Source organism: Phyllopteryx taeniolatus, chromosome 5 (genome assembly GCF_024500385.1).
Source record: "Phyllopteryx taeniolatus isolate TA_2022b chromosome 5, UOR_Ptae_1.2, whole genome shotgun sequence".
NCBI classification, from domain to species: domain Eukaryota; kingdom Metazoa; phylum Chordata; class Actinopteri; order Syngnathiformes; family Syngnathidae; genus Phyllopteryx; species Phyllopteryx taeniolatus.
This window is the reverse complement of record NC_084506.1, coordinates 26,759,151-26,780,574: the sequence shown is the minus strand read 5'-3', so window position 1 is coordinate 26,780,574 and position 21,424 is coordinate 26,759,151. Positions and strand designations below refer to the sequence as shown.

Below are 21,424 nucleotides of genomic sequence, written 5' to 3'. Positions count from 1 at the left end.
ATACAAACAAAAACAGTTTTGTTTGGCCTCTAAAAATGGCTAAAGTGACAAATTCCTTGTTTTTTGGACATACTTGGCAAATAAAGATGATTCTGATTCTAAAATGACTGTTTCAAATCAAAATGGCAGATTTCCTCCTTTTTAAGCATGATTTGTGTAAAAAAAAAAAAATTATGTTGTTTTTTATTTTTATGGAGGGCTGCAAGGTGCAGGGATGAGCAGGTCCAAGTCCAACGAGGATAAAAGATCCTCATGGCCTGCGGTCGCTCGACTAACACGCAGTTGCAGAAGTACCGGGTCTAAGGACTCTGGACCGGGCCAGTACGGGAAACAACGCAAGAAGCAGTCGCACTCTGCACTGACTCAGGACCTCAGTCAGATGAGCGTAAGCGGGCAGGGAGGCCCGACTGCCAGGTGGGAAAACATTTGATTCTTTGAGAATCATATTATGACATCATCTTTGAAACTCTCCTTGTGTCTTCTCTTGGCTTCTTCAGTGAAGGAAAGCAGTTAGGTCAACGTCAGGATGGCCCCTCTTTGGCCAAATCTGGTGGCGGCCTGGCCTCCGTGGCCCGCCGGATGAAGATGGGTCGCTGTAAGAACATTGTGGTGGTGGCAGGAGCCGGAATCAGCACCGCCAGCGGAATTCCCGACTTCAGGTTTGTGTTCTGGCCCCTCTTTTATTTCATAATTGGAGCGCCCTCTTCAACTGGCTACTGGCTTTTGTCAGAACTCCAGGAACGGGCCTTTACGCCAACTTGGAGGCATACAACATCCCCTACCCGGAAGCCATTTTCAACGTCGACTTCTTCTCCAACGACCCACAGCCTTTCTTCTCTCTGGCCAAGGTGCTCTATCCCGGCAGCCACAGACCCAACTACATCCACTTCTTCATCCGCATGCTGCACCACAAGGGCCTGCTGCTCCGCATCTACACGCAGAACATCGACGGCCTGGAGAAATGTGAGTGACGCATCCAAAAATACAACTGGGCATCTTTCCAGTAGGCCACATTGAATTTGACAGAAGTGGTCAGGACTTTGCTAGTAGTGGGCATCCATCAATCATCCATCCATTTTCTATAGCACATCCTCATTAGGATCGCGGGTGGGCTGGAGCCTAGCCCAGCTGACTTTGGGCCAGAGGTGGGGTACGTCCTGGACCGGTCGCCAATCAATCGCAGTACACATATAGACAAACAAGCATTAATTCACACTCACATTCACTGCTTTTTTACATCATGGCCAGGGGACTACAGATGAAAACTAGCCTTCTGGCTAATTCTGGCTTTTTTAACCATGTGTACTTCATGTGTTTTATGAAATTGCATTTTCCCCTTTCAAAAATAAACTGATAAACAAACACCTATGGCCAATTTAGATTCCTCCATGAACCTAACCTGCATGTCTTTAGAATGTGGGAGCCAACCCACGCAAACACAGGGAGAACATGCAAACTACAAACATACAGGATGGCCGGAGCAGAAATTCAAACCCGGAACCTGAGAAATGTGGGGTGAACGACCTACTAAACACTAGGCCTCCTCTATCGATAATCCATTTTTAACCTGTGGTTTTAAATTGCTTTTCTTCTGAGAAACGTTTTTTCATGAAGTGTCACTCTCATAAAGCCAGTGGAGCCCTATGACATTCTGTCTGGTAGCAACAGATTATAGTTAAAATAAGAGCACTATTTCAAACGGCATCCGATCCAACGTGTTCAAGTCCGTTTTTAGATTTTGGCCTTGTTTACTTAAGTAATGGTTGCTTCCTCAGTGTGCGGCATCCCTGATGACAAACTGGTAGAAGCTCACGGCAGTTTTGCCACCGCTTCCTGTCACCTGTGCTACACGCCGTACCCCTCAGAGGAAGCAAAGGTGTGTTTGAACCCCCATGAACACATTTCAATATCACGCAGGTTGCCCACTTTTGACATCGGTAATTGTCTCCTAGCGCGCCATCATGAGCGGCGACGTCCCCACGTGCACATTCTGCGCCGCCACGGTCAAGCCCGACGTGGTTTTTTTTGGCGAGGACCTTCCTCAGAAGTACTTCCTCCACACCAAAGACTTCCCCAAAGCTGACCTGCTGGTCATCATGGGGACGTCGCTACAGGTCGTCAGCAGCATCTGAGGAGCTCCCACCTTCCAACGTCACTTGAATTGTTAACAAATGGCATTTCAGATCGAGCCTTTTGCCAGCCTGGTGAACACAGTACGCGCCACGGTGCCGCGTCTCCTCCTCAACCGGCACGCCGTGGGCCCGTTCCAGAGGATCCCGCTGCGCAGGGGGGACCATGTGGAACTGGGCGACCTGGAAAACACGGTGCGGAAGTTTGCAGAGATGCTGGGCTGGAACGACAACATTGTGGAGCTGATGAAGAGTCAAGAACAACAGGTTGGCTCTCAAACAGAAACTATACCAGGGGTGTCCAAAGTCCGTTCCCAGACCATTTTGGAGCACACTGTCCATTTTTTAGTGGCCTACAGCATAAACAAAGTACTAAAAAAGCCATATATGTAATAGATATGAAAAAAACTATACTAAACAACTGAAAAGGGTAGCAACATTTTTCTTTTAAAAATGCCCCGGTGAATAAATTCAGTTTTAGGAGCAAAAAATGGTTTGCTCCATTTTCTGTTCAATGTCAATGTCCAATTTGTGAACATATCACATTATCCATCCATCCATTTTCTGTACCGCTTATCCTCACTAGGGTCGCGGGCGTGCTGGAGCCTATCGCAGCTATCTTCAGGCGAGGGGTGGGGTACACCCTGAACTGGTCGCCAGCCAGTTGCAGGGCACATACAAACAAACCATTTGCACTCACATTCACACCTACGGGCAATTTAGTCTTCAACCAACCTACCAGGCATGTTTTTGGGATGTGGGAGGAAACTGTGGAGTACCCGGAGAAAACCCACAGTCACAGGGAGAACATGCAAACTCCACACAGGCGGGGCCGGGTTTTGAACCTGGGTCCTCAGAACTGTGAGGCAGATGTGCTAACCAGTTGGTCATATGCACAAATAAATGCTGCTTATTACAGATGTTGTTTGGCTGCTGCCCAGAGCAGGACTACCCCAAAATCCTGGAAAAAACTTATCACCTTCAGCAGGAAGCTGTGATGTAGCAGTTTTTCAAAATAACTACTTAGTAATGGTATATAAATGCTTGATGGATTATTTTAAGCATGCTTTACAAATTAAAGTTGAATGTCAAAGTTGCCCTTGCATCGTTAAATGTTTCTGTATGCGGCCTTTGTGGAAAAAATTAGACACCCCTAACGAGTTCTGAAGTGAAGGACCAACCGACCCAAACAAATCAATCCTCTCAGCAGTGTATCCCGACGGTCAGTGGCAGAAGCGGAACTGGTGGCGAGGAGTCGGACTCTGAGACGGACAGCAAGTGCTCGGCGTCATCCTGCCTGAGCAACTGACAGCGGGAGACAAAGATTCTGTTGTTGATCCTTCTCATGTTTGACATGTTTTCGCTTCTAACAGCCTGTTTCTAATGTTCAACAAATGACAAATCTACTTTAAGCACATGTCTAAAGTCAACTGTTATTAATACAGTATACACACTATTTTGAGCAATATTTAATAAAACCTGTTGAGTAAGGAGCCCAAACTGACAATTTATATTTTTTAATGCCTTTTTTTGTTGTTTTTTGTTTCAGTGATAGGTTCACTACATAAAATAAATAGTGAGATTTACATCATGTAAAAGTGTGCAAAAAGAACACATTCTCCCCGTGGAGGGGGAGGGGGGACATGCTGTATGAATTGAATTATGTATGCAAGATGTTAGACATGGAGTTCACCATCATCAAAGTCCATGGAATGAAAGGAATGTCTGGAACAGTGTTTGAGGCCTCATGTAGCCAAAGTTGTATTTAGAAATTACAGTAGTACTGTGATTTTAATTAATGTTGCTTGTTGTCAGGAGCTGTTTGTGAGCTGGAGTCGTGGATGATAGAAGCTCCTTGGAAGTGTTCTCATTTTGAATTGAGGTGTTTGACAGTTTGTCCCAAAATTGCATTGCTAACTGTGGTTCTCCTTGCATACATCTGAGGGCATTACAGTACCATTGCATCATTTTTTTTCCACTTCAAGCAGTGGTGTATCTAAAGCTCGCTCTTAATTCAAATTCTTGCTCACATCACAAATAAAATATTGACCGAGCAACAGTTCATTACTCCAAAAAATGATAAGCCAAGATACTGTATTTTCTTTTGTACATGTTCGCTAACGCTGATGAGAACAAACACGACTTTGAGCATCAAAAACTATTCACAGCCACACGTTCCCAGTTCTAAATAGACCTCAACCTGAGCAGGTCTGTCCCACTCTCACAAGAGATATCATGTTTTAATGTATGAATGAATAAGTAAATACAACAGGGGGAGGGGGGCAGTAAACTACAGACATTATGCAGGTGAATGATTAGTGCATTGCCATTCAATCAACTATTTGAATAACACTTTAATTTAGGAACAAATAAAAAAAATAAAAAAAAAAGGTGCAACAGTGAGGTCTCTTCACTGTCGCAGGGGACCTCAGCAAAGTCCTCCTCAACAGAGACCGCCATTTTAGCTGTGTTACACACTCTGGGGCTGGATGCTTTGGGACCCATTGATCTACCATTGCTTCCCCCATGAGATGATTTTTCAATGACAGGTTTGGAGTAAGTGACCATTCACATCCACACACTATTGTGTGTGCTTTTTCTGTATTTAAACCACATTGATTTAATGGCTGTTAAGAACCTTCATAATAGCATTTGAAAGCTCACAGCAGATCAGTAGCAATCCCAAAATACAATTTATTAAAAGTTAGGGACTTTCGGGTGAAACGTCAGGATGAACCTAAAATTAATGATAATATTTACTCGTTAAATTAAATTTGACATTGTCTAAACCAATTAATTTCACCTGAAAAGGTGCACAGTTAGTTCATTGTGACATTTAACTCAAAACCCTGAATCCCTTTTTGAGAATTGCCACCTAGTGGCTGTGGGTAGCACTGGGGTGACATCAGTGCAATCTGATTGGGTGCTTGGTAAAGGGGGGGTGCATGTATACCGACAATCGGGCCAAATTTGAGCATTTTTCCTCCCTTGTGATCAAAGTCAGCCTAAATCTCAAATTTCTTGGCAAGATTATCCTGAGTGATTATCCTGTGGTGTGGGTGTATTAGAGGGATTTTTCCTTGTTCTGTTGGGGCCTGTAGTTGTAAATAAACAATATTGACAATGGCAAATCCTTGTGTGTGGTCAACACTGAACTGGGCCGAGCCACGGACTCTCTGATTGAGACCTAAAAACAGAACCATAGCCAGTTAGGAAGCGACAATTCACCAAGATAAAAATGACAACTTGTCTTTAACGTCACGGAAACAGTCCGATATGTTGCTACCGTTACGAAAAAGAATAGTTTGTGTTCCGAATGACCCACACACTTAACTCTGATAGGCAATTGTATTGTTGTGCTTGGCTGCTATTGGTCAAAATAAACTTTAGGACAGAGTCAGCACAAGATGCTCCTAAAGAGGAATCCACCTTCCATGAGGTCATCTGAAAGATCCAGCCTTGAAATGTGACACAGCTTGGGGGCGTTTCCTCCCTCTCTGGGCTCAGCCCCCGCCCACTCCCGACATGTGGCGTGTTTTGCTCTAATCAGAGTCCGATCCAGCGTCGTCTCCAGGCGGCGCATGCAGCGTTTCTTCCAGGGGGGCTAACGTCCCGTCTGGCTTGACTCCCATGGGACGGATCAAGCTCTGCCTGCGGGTACACACATGATGATGATGACATGAGCGTCTGTCTTATAAATGGAACTTGCTCTCTGAAACTTTATGTAGAGCAATGGTGGGAATAACAGAACTCTACTGTACTCATGTACACACTAGCTAGCCCTTGGTTTAAAAACAAACAAAATGTCAAACACGATGAAAGTTAATGAGAGAAACTATTGTGTGTGTCCAGACGGGGTTTTTTTTTTCTGTCAAAATTGGTATTGTATATATTTGACATTGAAAATGCATTTTTAATTTTCACTTTAGTACATTTCAGCGTCCCCAAGTCCCCCTGTGGACACTTGCTCCAGTCCAGACTACCCCTCACCCGCATGCCCCCGCTCTCCCCTCTACTCCAGTGGCAGTTTAATTACAGGATCAGCACTGGGGCTAATCTCCTCAAAGCCACGAATGCCCCTTCATCCTAATCCAATTATACCTCCTGTGTGTGTGCGTGTGCGTGCATGTCACCACTCCATCCAAGATGACTCCACTCACAATTGTCCATGACCAGACTTAACTTTTAGTTTTTACACCCTGTACTGGTCGCCAGCTAATTGCAAAGCACATATAGACGAACAACCATTCACGCTCACATTCACGCCGAAGGACAATTTAGTGAACAGGTGTCAAACAAGACCCGCAGGCAAGATCCGGCCCTCTGAGTCATTTTATGTGACCCATGAATGTTTTTCCACTATTGTTTCTTGACCTGTGATTTTATCGGCTGACATTAGCCCTTCTTAAATGGTCAAAAATCGGCCAATTTTTTTCATTAAACATATTAAAACCTAAGACTGAGATAACAACATTCAAACCAACAACAATAAAGGAAATAAAACTAAACCAGCCACAATGCACAAAACGATAATCAGCATAACACATGTGCAGGCAGGCAGGCGCACACACACACACACACACACAAAGAAAAGATGGCAACACAACTACGAAAATTGCATTTACCAAATGTCTTAATTCAGATCAAAACCCAGGAGGTCCATGTTATTCTTAGCAGAAAGCTAAACATATATTGATCATGAATGAATAATGTTTTGCCAGTAACTTCACTCATTATGTTGCTTATACAGTATTCCGCATACTTTTATGGCCTAAATCTAATGATAAATTCATCAGTTAATGCTTCTTTGCATGTTTTTGTACTTGAAAATTCCTCTGTTGTAAAGTTGAATACTAAAGGACAAAGTATTGTAAAACAGTCAAATGTTCTTACTGTAATTCATATCTTTGTTGTTGTAATTGTTAAGGGACCAAAATTATAATACATTATCTTTTAATTAATCAGCCAATTTATCATCTTAAATCCTAATCTTAAATCTTAATTTTTTTTCCTGCCAAATATCAGAAACAGCGTCGGCCTAAAAAAAATCCTCATCAGTTGGGCCCTATTGTGTATAAACATAGCTATATGATGATAATCAAATGCACTGGCTATTCTGTAATACAAGAGGACATTTATTAGGGGGGTTATGTATTTAGATTAAAAAAAAAATAGAATTAACCACACTGATTATACTAGGTAAGGGACTGGAAGTGGGTATAAAATGATTGGGTATATAAGGAGCTTCCCTGAATTGCTCAGTCATTCACAAGCAAAGATGGGAAGAGGTTCACCTCTTTGTGACCAAGTGCGTGAGAAAATAGTCGAACAATTTAAGGACAATGTTCCTCAACGTACAATTGCAAGGAATTTAGGGATTTCGTCATCTACTGTCCATAATATCAAAAGGTTCAGAGAATCTGGAGAAATCACTGCATGTAAGCGGCAAGGCCGAAAACCAACATTGAATGCCCGTGACCTTCGATCCCTCAGACGGCATTGCATCAAAAACCGATATTAATGTGTAAAGGATATCACCACATGGGCTCAGGAACAGTTCAGAAAACCAATGTCAGTAAATACAGTTTGTCACTACATCCGTAAGTGCAACTTGAAACGCTACTATGCGAAGCAAAAGCCCTTTTTCAACAACACCCAGAAACGCCGCCGGCTTCTCTGGGTGCGAGCTCATCTAAGATGGACTGATGCAAAGTGGAAAAGTGTTCTGTGGTCCGACGAGTCCACATTTCAAATTGTTTTGGGAAATTGTGGACGTCGTGTTCTCCGACGTGCACAAAGTGTGCAGGTACCAGTCTGGCCTGGCTGCAGTCGAGACCTGTCTCCCATTGAAAATGTGTGGCGCATTATGAAGCGTAAAATACGACAACGGAGACCCCGGACTGTTGAACAGCTGAAGCTGTACATCAAGCAAGAATGGGAAAGAATTCCACCTACAAAGTTTCAACAATTAGTGTCCTCAGTTCCCAAACGTTTATTGAATGTTGTTAAAAGAAAAGGTGATGTAACACAGTGGTAAACATGACCCTGTCCCAGCTTTTTTGGAACGTGTTGCAGCCATAAAATTCTAAGTTAATGATTATTTGCCAAAAACAATACAGTTTATCAGTTTGAACATTAAATATCTTGTCTTTGTAGTGTATTAAATTAAATATAGGTTGAACATGATTTGCAAATCATTTATTCTGTTTTTATTTCTGTTTAACACAACGTCCCAACTTCATTGGAATTGGGGTTGTACTCTGAAAGCAAATACAGCGCAGCTCCACCTATGGCTAGCTGATGTCATGGCTAAGGCCCGGCACACACACACACACACACAAAGACAATCGGCCTGTTTTTGTGCCGATTTTGCCCCTTCCCGACCAAGCACGTCAAACACAAGACAATCTAAGTCTTTTAAGATTATCCTATAAAATTGCCTTTAGGTCAGAAGTGTGTTAAGAGTGGATTTGTCCTAACTTCAGGGTCCGAAACAGGCCGGGCCGACAATCTTAAATAATGAACGTGTTCAATATTTACAACCAAAACTCTTCATGCGTGGGGAACGCAGACTTCTAGCAAGTCATGACGCGGTGAATTGTGACGTGGAACAGAATGTAGTCAATCAAGAAGCGCCCTGACTCAATAAAAGGAAAAGAATGTAAATACAAACAAACATGTCTTACCTATATCTTTTTTTTTTTTTTGTATAAAACAGGGTTCCCCAGACAGCTAGAAGTACTTTCAGAAGCAAGTCGTTTTTTGAGGACAACTCCATTTTACAAGACTCCAGGCCTTTTGGTATATCTGACAGCACAATGCCAAACAACACATTTCTGTCATGCTTTCAGTTCAGGCCAGACGTAGTGAATTATTTTCTGCCACCTGGCGGTACTCTTGCGTCTATTGATTACAAACAGAATGTAAAGGTTTATTAGCACCATCTTGTCGTATGATACGGTGCTGTTGACAGCTCTTTGTAGACAACGTTGACGTCCGTCATTCCCAAAGTCAATAGTGAAAGTCCGCAGGTCCAAGTGAAGCCTAACGAGATGTTTACCCATAGAACCGTAAAGCATCATCTCCCCCAATTAACACCACCACACAAATTCATAAAAGGCGTGCAGATGGAGTATGTGCTAATTGGAGGAGCAGTTTAGCAGTTAGTGGAGGACATTCTTTCAAGGCTGACTCATCTCCTTAGAGTCTGTGTGCTCAGGAGTAACAACACCCGGGATGAAAGGAAAGGGGGAGCAGTTCTCGGAAGGAATCTTCCTCTTTAGGGGCCCACGTGCCTCATTATGGATCAGCCCTTGCGACAATGGCCTGGCCTGCGTAATTGTTCTGCCTCTTGCTCGCAAAAATTAAGTCAGGACACTCGGCTTGGTTATTAAAAACATGAAAAGAAACCTGTGCGACAGGTCTGTTCCCTTTACCAATTAGGTGGAGTATAATTAATGGCGCCCTAATAACCGCACCCAGTTCACTCCCGGATGCTGCTCCCAAGTCTAATTGACGTAGAGAAGATTCTTGCTCGGGCGACTCGGTTGGCAGGGAGAGATGAGGCGGGTGTTGGGATGCGAGCGCGACAAAGGTCAGCGCTAATATACATCAAGGTGCCTCAGTGCTGCTGCTTGTTAAAATGTTAACACAGCCTGTCAACACCTTCATATGTCAAACACCTCCAAGGTCGTACAAAGCAAAAAATAGGCCTCAAAATTTCAACTGGCTGCCAGCATTTTGCATGGGACCTCAGTTTAGAGCATCAAAGGCGTGGATTTTGCTTTTTATTTGGCTTTCTTGTGTCGGATGTAGAATGGACAGCTATGAAAGCTATATATTACTCGTGCACTCACTGTAGTAGTCTCGCCACGCTGCACTATTTGCATATCCGTTGTTGACCAATACTGGCCACTCATGCCAGAGTAGCATCTGCTCCATTTGCACACGGATTGAGGAGTATCTGCAACATTTGCACAATCAACGTTGTCCCAGATTATCGCACTACTCGTCACTTTAAACTGCATACACTCCTTGAAGTCTCGGCGCCCTTTGCATAATGGTCATTGCACCGGACTATTGCAATATTAGTCATTCGAACTGCTCTAAGTGCTAGAGGACTTTTTGCACAATTGTCAAAAAAAAATAAAAAAATAACTTACGTACCGGCATTACCAGATAACTAGCAACCCTTTATTGCTCAGTGACTGTTTTTTTTTTTTTTTTTTTTTTTTTGTCAATGTCTTTATGTCTCAAAAGTGTTCTCTGTCAATTGACTGTCTGTTGTCGTACACAAATTCCTTGTGTTTTTTTGGACATACTTGGCAAATAAAGATGATTCTGATGACATTCTCCTGTAGTTCTGTGACTTACTGTTAAGGGCGTCGAATGTTGGACTTTTGACATGTCTTCGCTTTAGTTCTATGACTTACTAGTAAGGCTAGGCGATTTTGGAAAAACAATCATCACCATTATTTTGAATGATTAAGAAATTAAGATTAATAAACAATTATTCAATGATTTCTAAAGTTAGTAATTACTATTACTAAAATTAAAGTTTAAATATAACTTAAAAGAACAAGCATAAAATCAATTAATAATAAGTAAAATAATACATTAAAATAATAGGCTATCAATCAAAAACAAAAATAAATACCGGCTGTTCCTGCTGTGCACATCCTTAGCCTCTTCGCGGGAGTGTGATACACTTACATTTCAATAAAAAGAGTAGACGAAAGCAGCGAACTGTATTGCTATAATTAGTTTTTCACAGATTAGGAATAATATATGCCCGTGAGTATTGTTACATTACCTGTTTGTATATGTTACTTCAGCATGTGTGTGTTAATGTACATTACTTGAAGGTAAATCCCTCATGTGATGTCTAATGCTAATTTTTGCTAGCTGATGAATGAGTGCTAGCATTAAGATGGGAATGTTTCCAAAACAAACCGTCTTGTATTTTAACATACAATGTGTGTAATTCGGTGGTTAGCACATCTGCCTCACAGTTATGAGGACCCGGATTCAAATCCAGCCTCGCCTGTGTGGAGCTTGCATGATCTCCCCGTGCTGGCATGGGTTTTCTCTGGGTACTCCGGTTTCCTCCCACATCCCAAAAACATGGATTGTAGGTTAATTGAAGACTGCAAATTGCCCGTAGGTGTGAATGTGAGCGCGAATGGTTTATATGTGCCCTGCAATTGGCTGGCCTCTCGCCCAAGAGTCAGCTGGGATAGACTTCAGCACGCCCGCGACCCTAGTGAGGATAAGCGGTACGGAAAATGGATGGGAACACACACAAAGAGGTGGGTAAAGTAGCCAAATATTGTACTCAAGTAAGAGTACGGTTACTTGAAAGTAATGACAAGTAAAAAGTACTCCTCCTAAAAATTACTCGACTAGGAGTAAGAAAGTACTCAGTGAAAAAGCTACTGAAGAACTGAATAAATGGTAATTTATGATTTGTCTCACACTCACACACACACACACACACACAGTTCAGCAAATGAATAGTTGTTCTTTTATTCTAGTGTTTGTATGATTGTGAGAAGCCAACATTGAAATCAGTTAAATTTTGAATAATGCCCCAGCCCAATTTACTATCCTAAGTGACGTGATGAGCTGCAGTCGGGTTTGCCCGTAGGTCTGTGTGTGAGCGCCTCGGCGTGAGTTGTGGCCTACAACAGCTTCTTGCGAGTGTTCTCATTTTGTATCTGTGTTTGACCGTTTGCCCCGTTCAATAAGTAGCTGAAAGCTACAATTCAAGCTGTTACCTCGACAACTTGTCCAACATGTTGACAAGCTTCTGGGCTTCATACTCCTTCTGCTCCTCGGTCATCTCCTCCATGGGGTTGGGCATGGGCTCCTCCACATGACCGGTGATGGGGTTGATGCTGGGAGAAAAAAAAGGTTATTTTGTATTATGTACGCACCACCCACTTAATTAGGTAGACTGGCATCCAATACAAGATCTTTACTGTTGACTCTTGAGATGGACTGTTCCATTCATGCTGTGACTCAAATGGCAAACTATTGAAATAAATGACATACTGTAAAATCTTGGTTGAAAAACCTCCTGTCCTCAGCACTGAAGATGAGTCTTCCAACATGACAAAGACCAAAAACATACTGCCAGGTTAACAGGAGTGGCCTAGTCCAGACCTCAACCCAATAGAAAACCCATGGAGGGAGCTGAATCTTGAGTTCCCAAACTGGGACGATTTAAAATTTATGTAATACGAGTGGACCAAATCCCTTCTGACTGTTAGCAAACCTGTTAAACAACTACACAAAATGTCTCATTGCTGTGCTCGCCAAGGGATTCTACACAAAGTACTTATTTACAGTATGTTTTGCTTGGAGATCAAATACACTATTTCACTCAGTAAAATTAATACAATTTATTTATATAACATTGTTTTTATGCATCTTTGATATTCTGTACATTACCATGATCAACAAACAAACATGAAACTTGAATAGTGTGCCCCTGCTATTTTGCAAATGTTAGCGATCGTTTTTTTTTTTTTTTGGTCTTAACAGAAAACAGGCAAGTCCAATAGTACCACGTTGTGCCGCAATACATAGGGCAGCTACTGGAAGAGATGCAGTGTAATTTAACAGCAAGGAGGCATTGAAGGTGCCCAACTAAACTCCAATAATTGTCTTTGTTCCCACAGAGCAGAAAGAATGTAAGCCTGTAAGTATTGCTGTATTCTCTGATTGTATGCGCTGCTGCTGTGTGTGTGTTAAAGTAGTAGCTGTTTGAAGGTTTATAATTGCCACGTCGATGCTAATTTCTGTCAGACTGTCAATAGCATTTCCCATTGTTAGCATTAGGCTAACAGACTTCCATTTGATGAAATTATGTTGTTTGGTAGAACATTTTGCTCTTTAAAATACACGTTTACTTCCCTTTTGTTTATGTCATTTTAACAGTAAACTTCAACTAGGAGTAACAAATAAACAGCTTGAACAAACATGTTTTCATATATTTGGAGAACTGAGGGAGAGAGTGAAAACAGGTATTAATAAATTTAAAAACTAGAGAATTATAATAAGTTAGTGTGTTTTAAAAAGGTTAAAGTGTGTGGGAGGTGTAAAACCGAAAGAAATTACTTATTTATGAAAATCCGCGATGCAGAGTTATATGTGCTCTACAGCGCAGATAAACGGGGGTTCACTGTACTGTTAATTTCTTACGTGAGGATACTTGAAAATTCAGCACGGGTATTTCCCTCAATCACAAAGACGGCCGTACACTCACAAAGGTTTTGCAGTTTTGTATTCTTCTGTGTCCGAGTCTTCGTCTGGTGAGTACTCTGTCTCCCCTCTCCCTCCTCCCAGCAGCCCTCGCGCCATCAGGAGTCCTGCCGCGTTCCCGTAACCCGTGTACTTCAACAGGTTGTCCACTAAATAACACACACGTCATGCAAATGAATGGAGGCCAATTGGATTCATATAGTGACAAAAAAAACATGGAATTTCAGTTTCCAAATTTGACAATATTCATTAAAAAAAAAGTGGTCAAGTCACACGCATTTTCATCCAGAACTCAACAGTACCCCCCCCCCCCCCCCCCCCCCCCCCACAAAAAAAGAAAAACTAACTCAGTACCAAGGGATCTGTTAAGTAAAAAACACAACACCACTTTTACCCATGACACGAAATTGGCCGCACATCTATAATGACAAAAAAGTTTCAAGGACCCAAACCCAAACTTAAGCAGGTCGCCGAATATTTTGGCTTGATGCAGCCATTCTGCAGATGCCAAAGTTTTATGATCATTTCGAGGCAATTGGAAGATTTGACAAAATTAGCCCCCAGCATAAGTTTCACCGATCGACACGAAATTGGGTGAACACGTCTCTTGCAACAGGATGCAAAAAAAAAAAAAAAAAAAGTATCAAGGACAATATTGAACAGGAAGTCGGCCATTTTGAGCAAAATTCCAGGACTCATATTTCTACTAGGGATTTTGCCCAAATGAGCCCCAATTGGAAGCAGGTCTACTAGACAGATGGGCAACACAGATGTTTCCTCTAATGAACTGACAAGAGCTCGCCCTCCCTCCTTACCACTCTCTTTACACAAGACGAAGAGAAACTCTGCAGCCGCCTGCTTGACGGCCATTTCCACGTGCGTCATCAGGCGCACCAGTTTGTTCCTGGTGGTGGTTCCCACCTCTGGCCTGATCTTCACATCTGTGAGTGGAGGAAGCACCTATAGTGGACAAATGAGATTTAAAATAAATAAATAAAATATTTAATTAAAAAATTCAAGCATTTGATGATGAAGTAATTTCTTGGGGGTGGAGGTCAGTGAGCAGTACCTGAGCTTTGATATATCTGCGGATCTCTCTGTGGTGTCTGGACCCTTCAGTCAGCAGGCTGAGCACAGGAGTAAGACCCTCTTTGTAGTTGGCGCCCTGACACACACACACACACGCACACACACACAAAGTACATGTTGGGAGCGCTAAAAGCATCTCAATCAACACCTGATATTAGAAAAGTAGAACGACTACTGTGGCACCTCAACTTACGAGTTTGATTCCTTTGGTGACCCAGCTCGTAACTCAATTTACACATACGTCAAATCAATTTCCCCATTGAAATGTCATTAATCTGTTCCAGTCTCCCCAAAACACATTTTTTTATGTGTTAAGAGAAGGTTGATAGATGTAGTGAGGGAAGACATGATGCCAGTTGGCGTGACTGGAAGAAGTAGAAGACAGGCTTTTATGGAAAAACAGGACAAGCCCAAAGGAAGAAGAAGAGACACTGTTTGTATAGTATACAAATGCATTGTATACAAACATAATATAATAGATGAGAATGTAAATAAATTAAAAAAAAAGTGTAATTATTGTTTGTACTGCGGTATTTGTGTATTGGATGTGTGGCTTTAAGGGGCGTGGCCTATTGAGTGCCATCAGGATCTGTAGTCAGGTTGGCCAGTTTAGTCTGTGTGCGAGCATCTGGGTGTAACGTGGCCAATTTTGTATTTGTGTGTTGAATTGTTCAATAAAAGTCTGAAAGATGACTGTGGCTCTCCTTTCCCACATGCGAGGGCATTATAGTCGCTTCATTTTTTCCCACTTTATTTGAGCGGCGGCGTAGCCAAAGCCAAGCAACTGATGAAAAAACTTGAAGAATGGCAGCAAATAGTAGAGCGCAAGCCTCCACAACAAGCCCTCCCTATTATTATATAACCGTAGAGTTATATTACATCGGAACAGTCATGATGCCCTATTGCTTAACAGATCTGCCTCACAGTCGAGAGATCCTGCATTCCAATCTGGGATCTGGCGGCGTTTCCATGTACACCTCGTGCTTTTTTCAGTTTTCTCCGGGTACTCCGGCTTCCTCATACATTCCAAAAACATGCATAAATAAATTGTCCATAGGTTTGAATGGGAGTGTGAATGTTTGTTTATATGTTCCTTGTGATGGATTGGCGAACAGTCCAGGGTGTTATTCATGATTGACCATCACTTTCAACAGTCATTAGCAGTAGCGCGTGTGTAGCTAATGTGTTCTGCAGTTAAGGATGAACTTTTACCTTGTCGATCCGTTTCTCCATGAAGTCCAGTAACACCTGTATGGCGTCCATGTTTTTGCCGCCATATTCTTCCACGCCTCCCCGTACGGGCAAGTCGATTAAAACGTCCAGGCAGGACACGGGCAGGTTGTTCAACAGATTGACAGCATGGCTGTGGTTTGCACAGAGAATACGATACCACTTCAGCACAGATTTTTGGGAGGAAAGGGAGGCTAGTAAGGTCACAGGTGTACCAGTACACCAAAAAACCCCAAAGCGTTGTCTGCATTTCAATACAGCGTACCCACATTCATCCCATACATCCATTTTCTGTACCGCCTATTCTCACTAGGGTCGCGGGCATGCTGGAGCCTATCCCAGCTATCTTCAGGCGAGAGGCGGGGTACACCCTGAACTGGTTGCCAGCCAATCGCAGGGCACATAAACAAACAACCATTCGCACTCACATTCACACCTACGGGCAATTTAGAGTCTTCCCATTTATCCTGTTCACCACAATAAAAATGAGAGGAAGAAGAGTTTGCAAAGGCAACATAGTTTGCAGTTAGTCTAGCTTCTTCAATTTCTTCTTTTTTGTAGTTTCTGGCAGTCTGGCTGCCCTGTGGCACCATGTTGCCTCTCACTGACCAGTCTTGGTCCTACAACAGACATAGTTTTGTGTGTACTGTACTGTGCGGGTTATATCGAGTGCAACACACTGTAAGAGAAGAACAAACAAGCTGATGTTTTCCTAGTCATGTGTGTGTGGTGTAGCTCACATTTTACAAATCGATTGTGATGTGTGCATCCCCAATTAAGTTGGTGGCAGTGTTTTTCTGTTTGCGGCATCTGAGGGCTAAAGACATGAGCTTATTGTGCAGTCGCTTCCTGAGCAGCCAATAAGCTCTGAAAGCTGAGATCAGCAGAGGGGTTTATGACATCACTTTGTAGAATAGATCAGAGCAGTTAAAAAAAAACACATCCCTTCAGAGCAAGTTCCTCCAAACTGAAGCACAATTCTGGGGCGGGGGGTAAAAAAAAAAAAAAAAAAAAAAAAAAAGGGATCCCACAGAATGTTTCCCTCAAAACTTGCGACATATGTTAACCTCAAGCAAGTACCACCCAGTTGTTGACTGTCACAGGCCGCCAGCAAGGCCTTTTCTACTGACTCCACCCCATCAAGAAGCCCAACTAAATTCTAATATTTGTTCCATGAAACTGTATCAATTTATTCCTAACAGTCTATTGTCTTCATTTTGTAGCATTTCTCTCTGCTGCACTTCTTTCTAGCAATGCACCGAATTTACGATTCTGAACTTCTGCAGGTGATGTGGCACAGTTGTGTGTTGTTATTTTGGATTTTGTATAGTACTGATGGTTTCTATTATTCTGATCCAATGGTTGTGCTACGAAGAGGTGGATTAAGTCAGATAAGGCCCCACTGAAGGCCCAGGTACCCAATGGATTAACTGCCACTGGTATCACATAATCCCAGCCTGTTTGCTGGGTGCATTGTAAGGTGCTAAAGTGACAGCAGGGGATTTTTGCTGCCTACCTGAACAAAAGTGAGTCTTTCAACACCTTTTTGCCCTACCTATTAACCTATTTCATGATGCAACATGGGCGCTAAAGCAATAATGAATGTATAAGAAGCTGTAGAGTTCCCCACCTGTGTGCTTCCTCCGTTTTCTCCTCTGTCTCGGTCCTTAACATCAGCACATGGCGCAGGATGGCCGCGATGACTCTGTACTGGTGGTCGTCCTCCTTAAAACCACATGAATTTCAAAACAGAATGCTGGTCAAACAATTATTTTCAATGTGTGGTGGCACAAATAATTATTAATCTATTCGCCTGTGGCTATTTACTAAATACCAATGAACTCAAAATATGATACACAGAACTTACACATCTATCTGTCCTGGCTGCTCAGTATAATATGTTAATAATAATGAAGAAGAAGAGCAGAATGTAATTGATTAGCTGCGTTTAGTCTTCTATATGAGAGACTCCCCCCTCGTGTATTTCCCGATGTCATCACAGTATCAGTGCACAATTCGGATATGGAGCAATAGGCAGGGTACACCCTGGACTGGTCACCATCCAATCACAGAGCACTTACAGACGAACCACCATTCACACTCACACCTATGGACAATTTAAGAGTCTTCAATTAACCTGTTTTTGGGATGTGGGAGGACGTCGCAGTACCTGGAAAAAACAAAAAACAAACACGCAAGCACGGGGAGAACATGCAAACACCATACGGGAAGGCCAAACCTTCATATTAACCAACATATTTGGTGTAATTTTGTTTTCTAATTATTTCACTGCAGTCTGCCTTTTACCTGATATGCCTCACACAACATTGAAAACTAAAAAGGTAATAGCGCCTTGCAGTCTGTTTCCCCCAAACTGTAGAATGCACTTTTTTAACAGAGCTGCCTCTCTCTCCAGTGATCATTTTTAAACAGTTCAAAACACATTTGCTTGGAAAGGCATTGTAGTAAAACGAGATTATCTTTTTAATTGTTTATTTTTATCTAATTTCTAATTGGTTCTTGTACCAATTGTAAAATGTTATGATTCTGTGTTTTATATACAGTGTAAAGTACTCAGACCCCCTTAAATGTTTCACTCTTTGTTATATTGCAGCCATTTGCTAAAATCATCCATCCATTTTCTGAGCCGCTTCTCCTCACTAGGGTCGCCGGCGTGCTGGAGCCTATCCCAGCTATCTTCGGGCGATAGGTGGGGTACACCCTGAACTGGTTACCAGCCAATCGCAGGGCACATATAAATAAACAACCATTCGCACTCACATTCACACCTACGGGTAACTACAGTTTTCAATTAACCTACCATGCATGTTTATGGGATGCGGGAGGAAACCGGAGTACCCGGAGAAAACCCACGCAGGCACTGGGAGAACATGCAAACTCCACAAAGCCGGTGTCGGGATTTGAACCCCGGTCCTCAGAACTGGGAGGTAGATGTGATAACCAGTCGTCCACCGTTCTGCCTTGCTAAAATCATTTAAGTTCATTTTTTTCCCTCATTAAATGTACACACAGCACCCCATATGGACAGAAAAAAAACGGAATTTTTGAAATGTTTGCAGATTTATTAAAAAAGAAAAACTGAAATATCACACAGCCATAAATATTCAGACCCTTTGCTCAGTATTTAGTAGAAGCACCCTTTTGAGCGAATACAGCCATGAGTATTTTTGGGAATTTTTTTTCACACCAGGCTTTGAAATGGTCAGCACCCGAGTTAAATATATAAGTGTCACATGAAGGGGTCTGAATAAAAATTTAAGAGTTTCTTAATACTTTCCGTACCCACTGTATGCTACTCACAAAAAGGATATTGTGCTAACAGGTGAAATTTCAGGATTAATCTAAAATACACTATAACCTTTACAATTTACTTTCCAACTTGACCTTCTCTAAACTTAAATGCACGTCCAACTGTTTGATATAGTTTTTTTTGCGGTTTTTCAATAACGAGCGAATGGCAAAATTCATATTTTTTTCCCCACTTCTTTTTATTTCCAGGGAGAGCCACTTGGATGCCTTTTGTGTGATTCGTCCAGTTATTTGAGGTTCATACTAAAATTTCACCCAAAAGCTGAATATCTTTTTTGTGCATATAAAATACAGAAGTGTATTTTAACCATGTGAAGCACCTTGTGAGTACTCTGTGGACAATTCAATGTACTTACTAATAAGGACAAGCACTATGGAAAATGGATGGGTGGACAACACAGCACTCTCACCTTGCCACCGACATTGCACACAGTGAGGTTGAAGAGAGCTTTGAGAGCTTCCATTGCTCTCTCATTTTCCTCTGCAGGCAGGGGCAGGGCCTGGGGGTCCGGCAGGGCGGCCTCGTAGGTGCCAGCCCACCTCACGTCCAGGGTGTGCTCCAGCACCTCGGCCAGGCGCTTCACCACCTGCTTTTCTCTCCTCAGCTCCCCCCGCAGATCCGAGCGCAGCGCCGACAGCAGGAAGAGGAGGCGCAGCGTGAACAGGCCCACCTCGTGGTGCCACGCGGCGGCCGCGTGCAGGCTAGCGCACAGGCCGTGTGCCAGTTTCACATCCACGCTCACCTGCTGAGCCGCCGCGCTGTTGTACACCACGTTGCACAAGCACTTCAGGGCCTCCACCACCACTACTCTCTCCTCCTCGGCCACCGGCGCGCTTGGCTGCGGGGGCTCCTGGCCGTCGCCCGCTGTCTCCCCTGTGCCCAAACGGGCCATCTTGGCCAGAGTTAGCATGCCGTCCCGGGTGGCGACTGGTGTCAGGACGCACTTGTCCCGGGAGAGGATGCGGAGGGTCTCCAGACACGTCTTCTGACAGCTGGGCTGCACGTGCATCCCGAGCACTATCAGAACACTCTGGCACAGCTTCTGAAATGGCAAGACTCATAGTAGTGATGTGAAATTAGACCACAGATGACAAACTCAAGTTTTTTTTTTTTTTTAATGTCTTGTTCTGCTACTTGGTCATGCAGTATGGTGGATCTGTATGCAATTTTTACCGGAACAGTTTTGGGAGTTTGATATACATTGGTACCTTGAAAACCAAGTGCTCCAACTTCTGAGCCTTTTAATTGGAAGCCATAGACGGTTGGACATTTTGATTTGTGATGTAGAAACAAAATCAAACAAAAAAAAATTGGGGGGGGCCAGCAAGCTACAATGCTGCTCGAAAAAAAAAAAATAATCATCTGCATCACAGTTCTTATGGATTTGACTCTACGCTCTGGATAGTGATGTTTGCAGTATCTCTTTGTGCTTGTGTGGGTTTTCTCTGGCTAGCTCCCACATTCCAAAAACATGCATGTTAGGTTATTTATGAGCGTGAACGATTGTTTGTCTATATGATGACTAACGAACAGTCCATGATGTAGTGCGCCTCTTGCCCAAAGTCAGCAAAGGTTTACTGAGGACTCTAAATTGTGTACAAGTCTGAATACGAGAGTGTGCATAAATTCTTGTTTGCCTATTTGTTGTCCTGCGATTAACTGGCGAGGCAATCTCTCCCAAAGTCAGCTGGCATGTTGGCCTCACCCGTTAGCCTAATAAGGGCAAGCACTTGAAAGATGAATGGAATACAATGATGGCGTTTGCTTACACTGCGCAGCGTTTCCTCCTTTGGGTCGAAAGTGAAGGTGTGGCTGTTCTAAAAAGGAGAAAAGCTTATTGTAGACAATATGCATACCAACTGCACGATACAAGTAAACCATTCAACGTTGCTTAATAACTCTATACACAACTACGTTGTTTACTATAATGACTGTGTGTACAGTATTTACACCAGGTTTGAAGCACATGTAAAGGTCCCTTTTACGTTTTATTAGTGTCGGACCAAAACTAGAATGTAACAAATGAGCATTAAAGATCACACGGCTCGACTTTTGTCTTTAGGAGGCTTAATCAGGTTGACTTGCTTACTTAAAAAGCAATCCGCTCAATTAGCTAGGATGCTAGCTTACGCTCGAGCTACGTTAAAAAAAAATTTTTTTAAAAAAGAACCAGCACAACTCACCTCTCGATTAAACACCTTGAGAAGCTCCTCAATGTCCACCTCGTTAGAACTTTCGAGCTGCGACAACACGTTGTTTAAGTCCATGTTGGCTGTCAGAGGAAAAACAACACTCTTTGTGCGTTTTTAAACTGGCTAGCTAGCTAGCTGTCAGGCTAGCTTGGTGCGTTTAGGTGTCGGTTCGTCGATGCGGAAACCCC

General features: G+C 42.8%; 2 protein-coding genes across 4 annotated transcripts in view; one reads left to right on the top strand and one right to left on the bottom strand.

Moving 5' to 3' along the window:
• si:dkey-103i16.6 (uncharacterized protein LOC557125 homolog) overlaps window positions 1-4,271 on the top strand; it is a 12,496-nt gene extending 8,225 nt beyond the window's left edge. The window contains exons 2-8 of one of the 2 annotated variants that reach the window (XM_061774296.1): window positions 198-414; window positions 498-659; window positions 731-963; window positions 1,776-1,876; window positions 1,953-2,114; window positions 2,184-2,396; window positions 3,340-4,271. In XM_061774296.1, the coding sequence (XP_061630280.1) occupies window positions 215-414; window positions 498-659; window positions 731-963; window positions 1,776-1,876; window positions 1,953-2,114; window positions 2,184-2,396; window positions 3,340-3,438 (1,170 nt within the window). In that variant the 5' untranslated portion in view covers window positions 198-214 and the 3' untranslated portion in view covers window positions 3,439-4,271. Of the gene's footprint in view, window positions 1-197; window positions 415-497; window positions 660-730; window positions 964-1,775; window positions 1,877-1,952; window positions 2,115-2,183; window positions 2,397-3,336 lie in introns of both variants that reach the window. The other variant, XM_061774295.1, reaches the window with a different exon arrangement.
• ric8b (RIC8 guanine nucleotide exchange factor B) lies at window positions 3,631-21,424 on the bottom strand. Of its 2 annotated transcripts, XR_009788654.1 has the most exons (11): window positions 21,228-21,424; window positions 20,814-20,861; window positions 19,454-20,086; window positions 17,344-17,438; window positions 15,696-15,846; window positions 14,464-14,559; window positions 14,210-14,354; window positions 13,399-13,543; window positions 11,906-12,025; window positions 5,559-5,780; window positions 3,631-5,316 (listed from the first exon to the last, which is right to left on the bottom strand). XR_009788654.1 is itself a non-coding variant. In XM_061774294.1 (10 exons), exons 1-10 carry the CDS (start codon window positions 21,309-21,311, stop codon window positions 5,672-5,674), a joined length of 1,626 nt encoding a protein of 541 aa, XP_061630278.1. In that variant the 5' UTR covers window positions 21,312-21,424; the 3' UTR covers window positions 3,631-5,671. The 2 variants fall into 2 exon arrangements, 1 of the variants encoding a protein (XP_061630278.1); XM_061774294.1 differs by having other exon boundaries at window positions 3,631-5,780.

Excerpts from the sequence above, each read along its gene's own strand:
- ric8b (XM_061774294.1), bottom strand. The coding sequence starts at position 21,311 with ATGGACTTAAACAACGTGTTGTCGCAGCTCGAAAGTTCTAACGAGGTG. Across the intron at positions 20,862-21,227 it reads TCAAGGTGTTTAATCGAGAG|AACAGCCACACCTTCACTTT; the intron begins GTGAGTTGTGCT and ends TCTCCTTTTTAG. Across the intron at positions 5,781-11,905 it reads ATGTTGGACAAGTTGTCGAG|GCAGAGCTTGATCCGTCCCA; the intron begins GTAACAGCTTGA and ends GTGTACCCGCAG.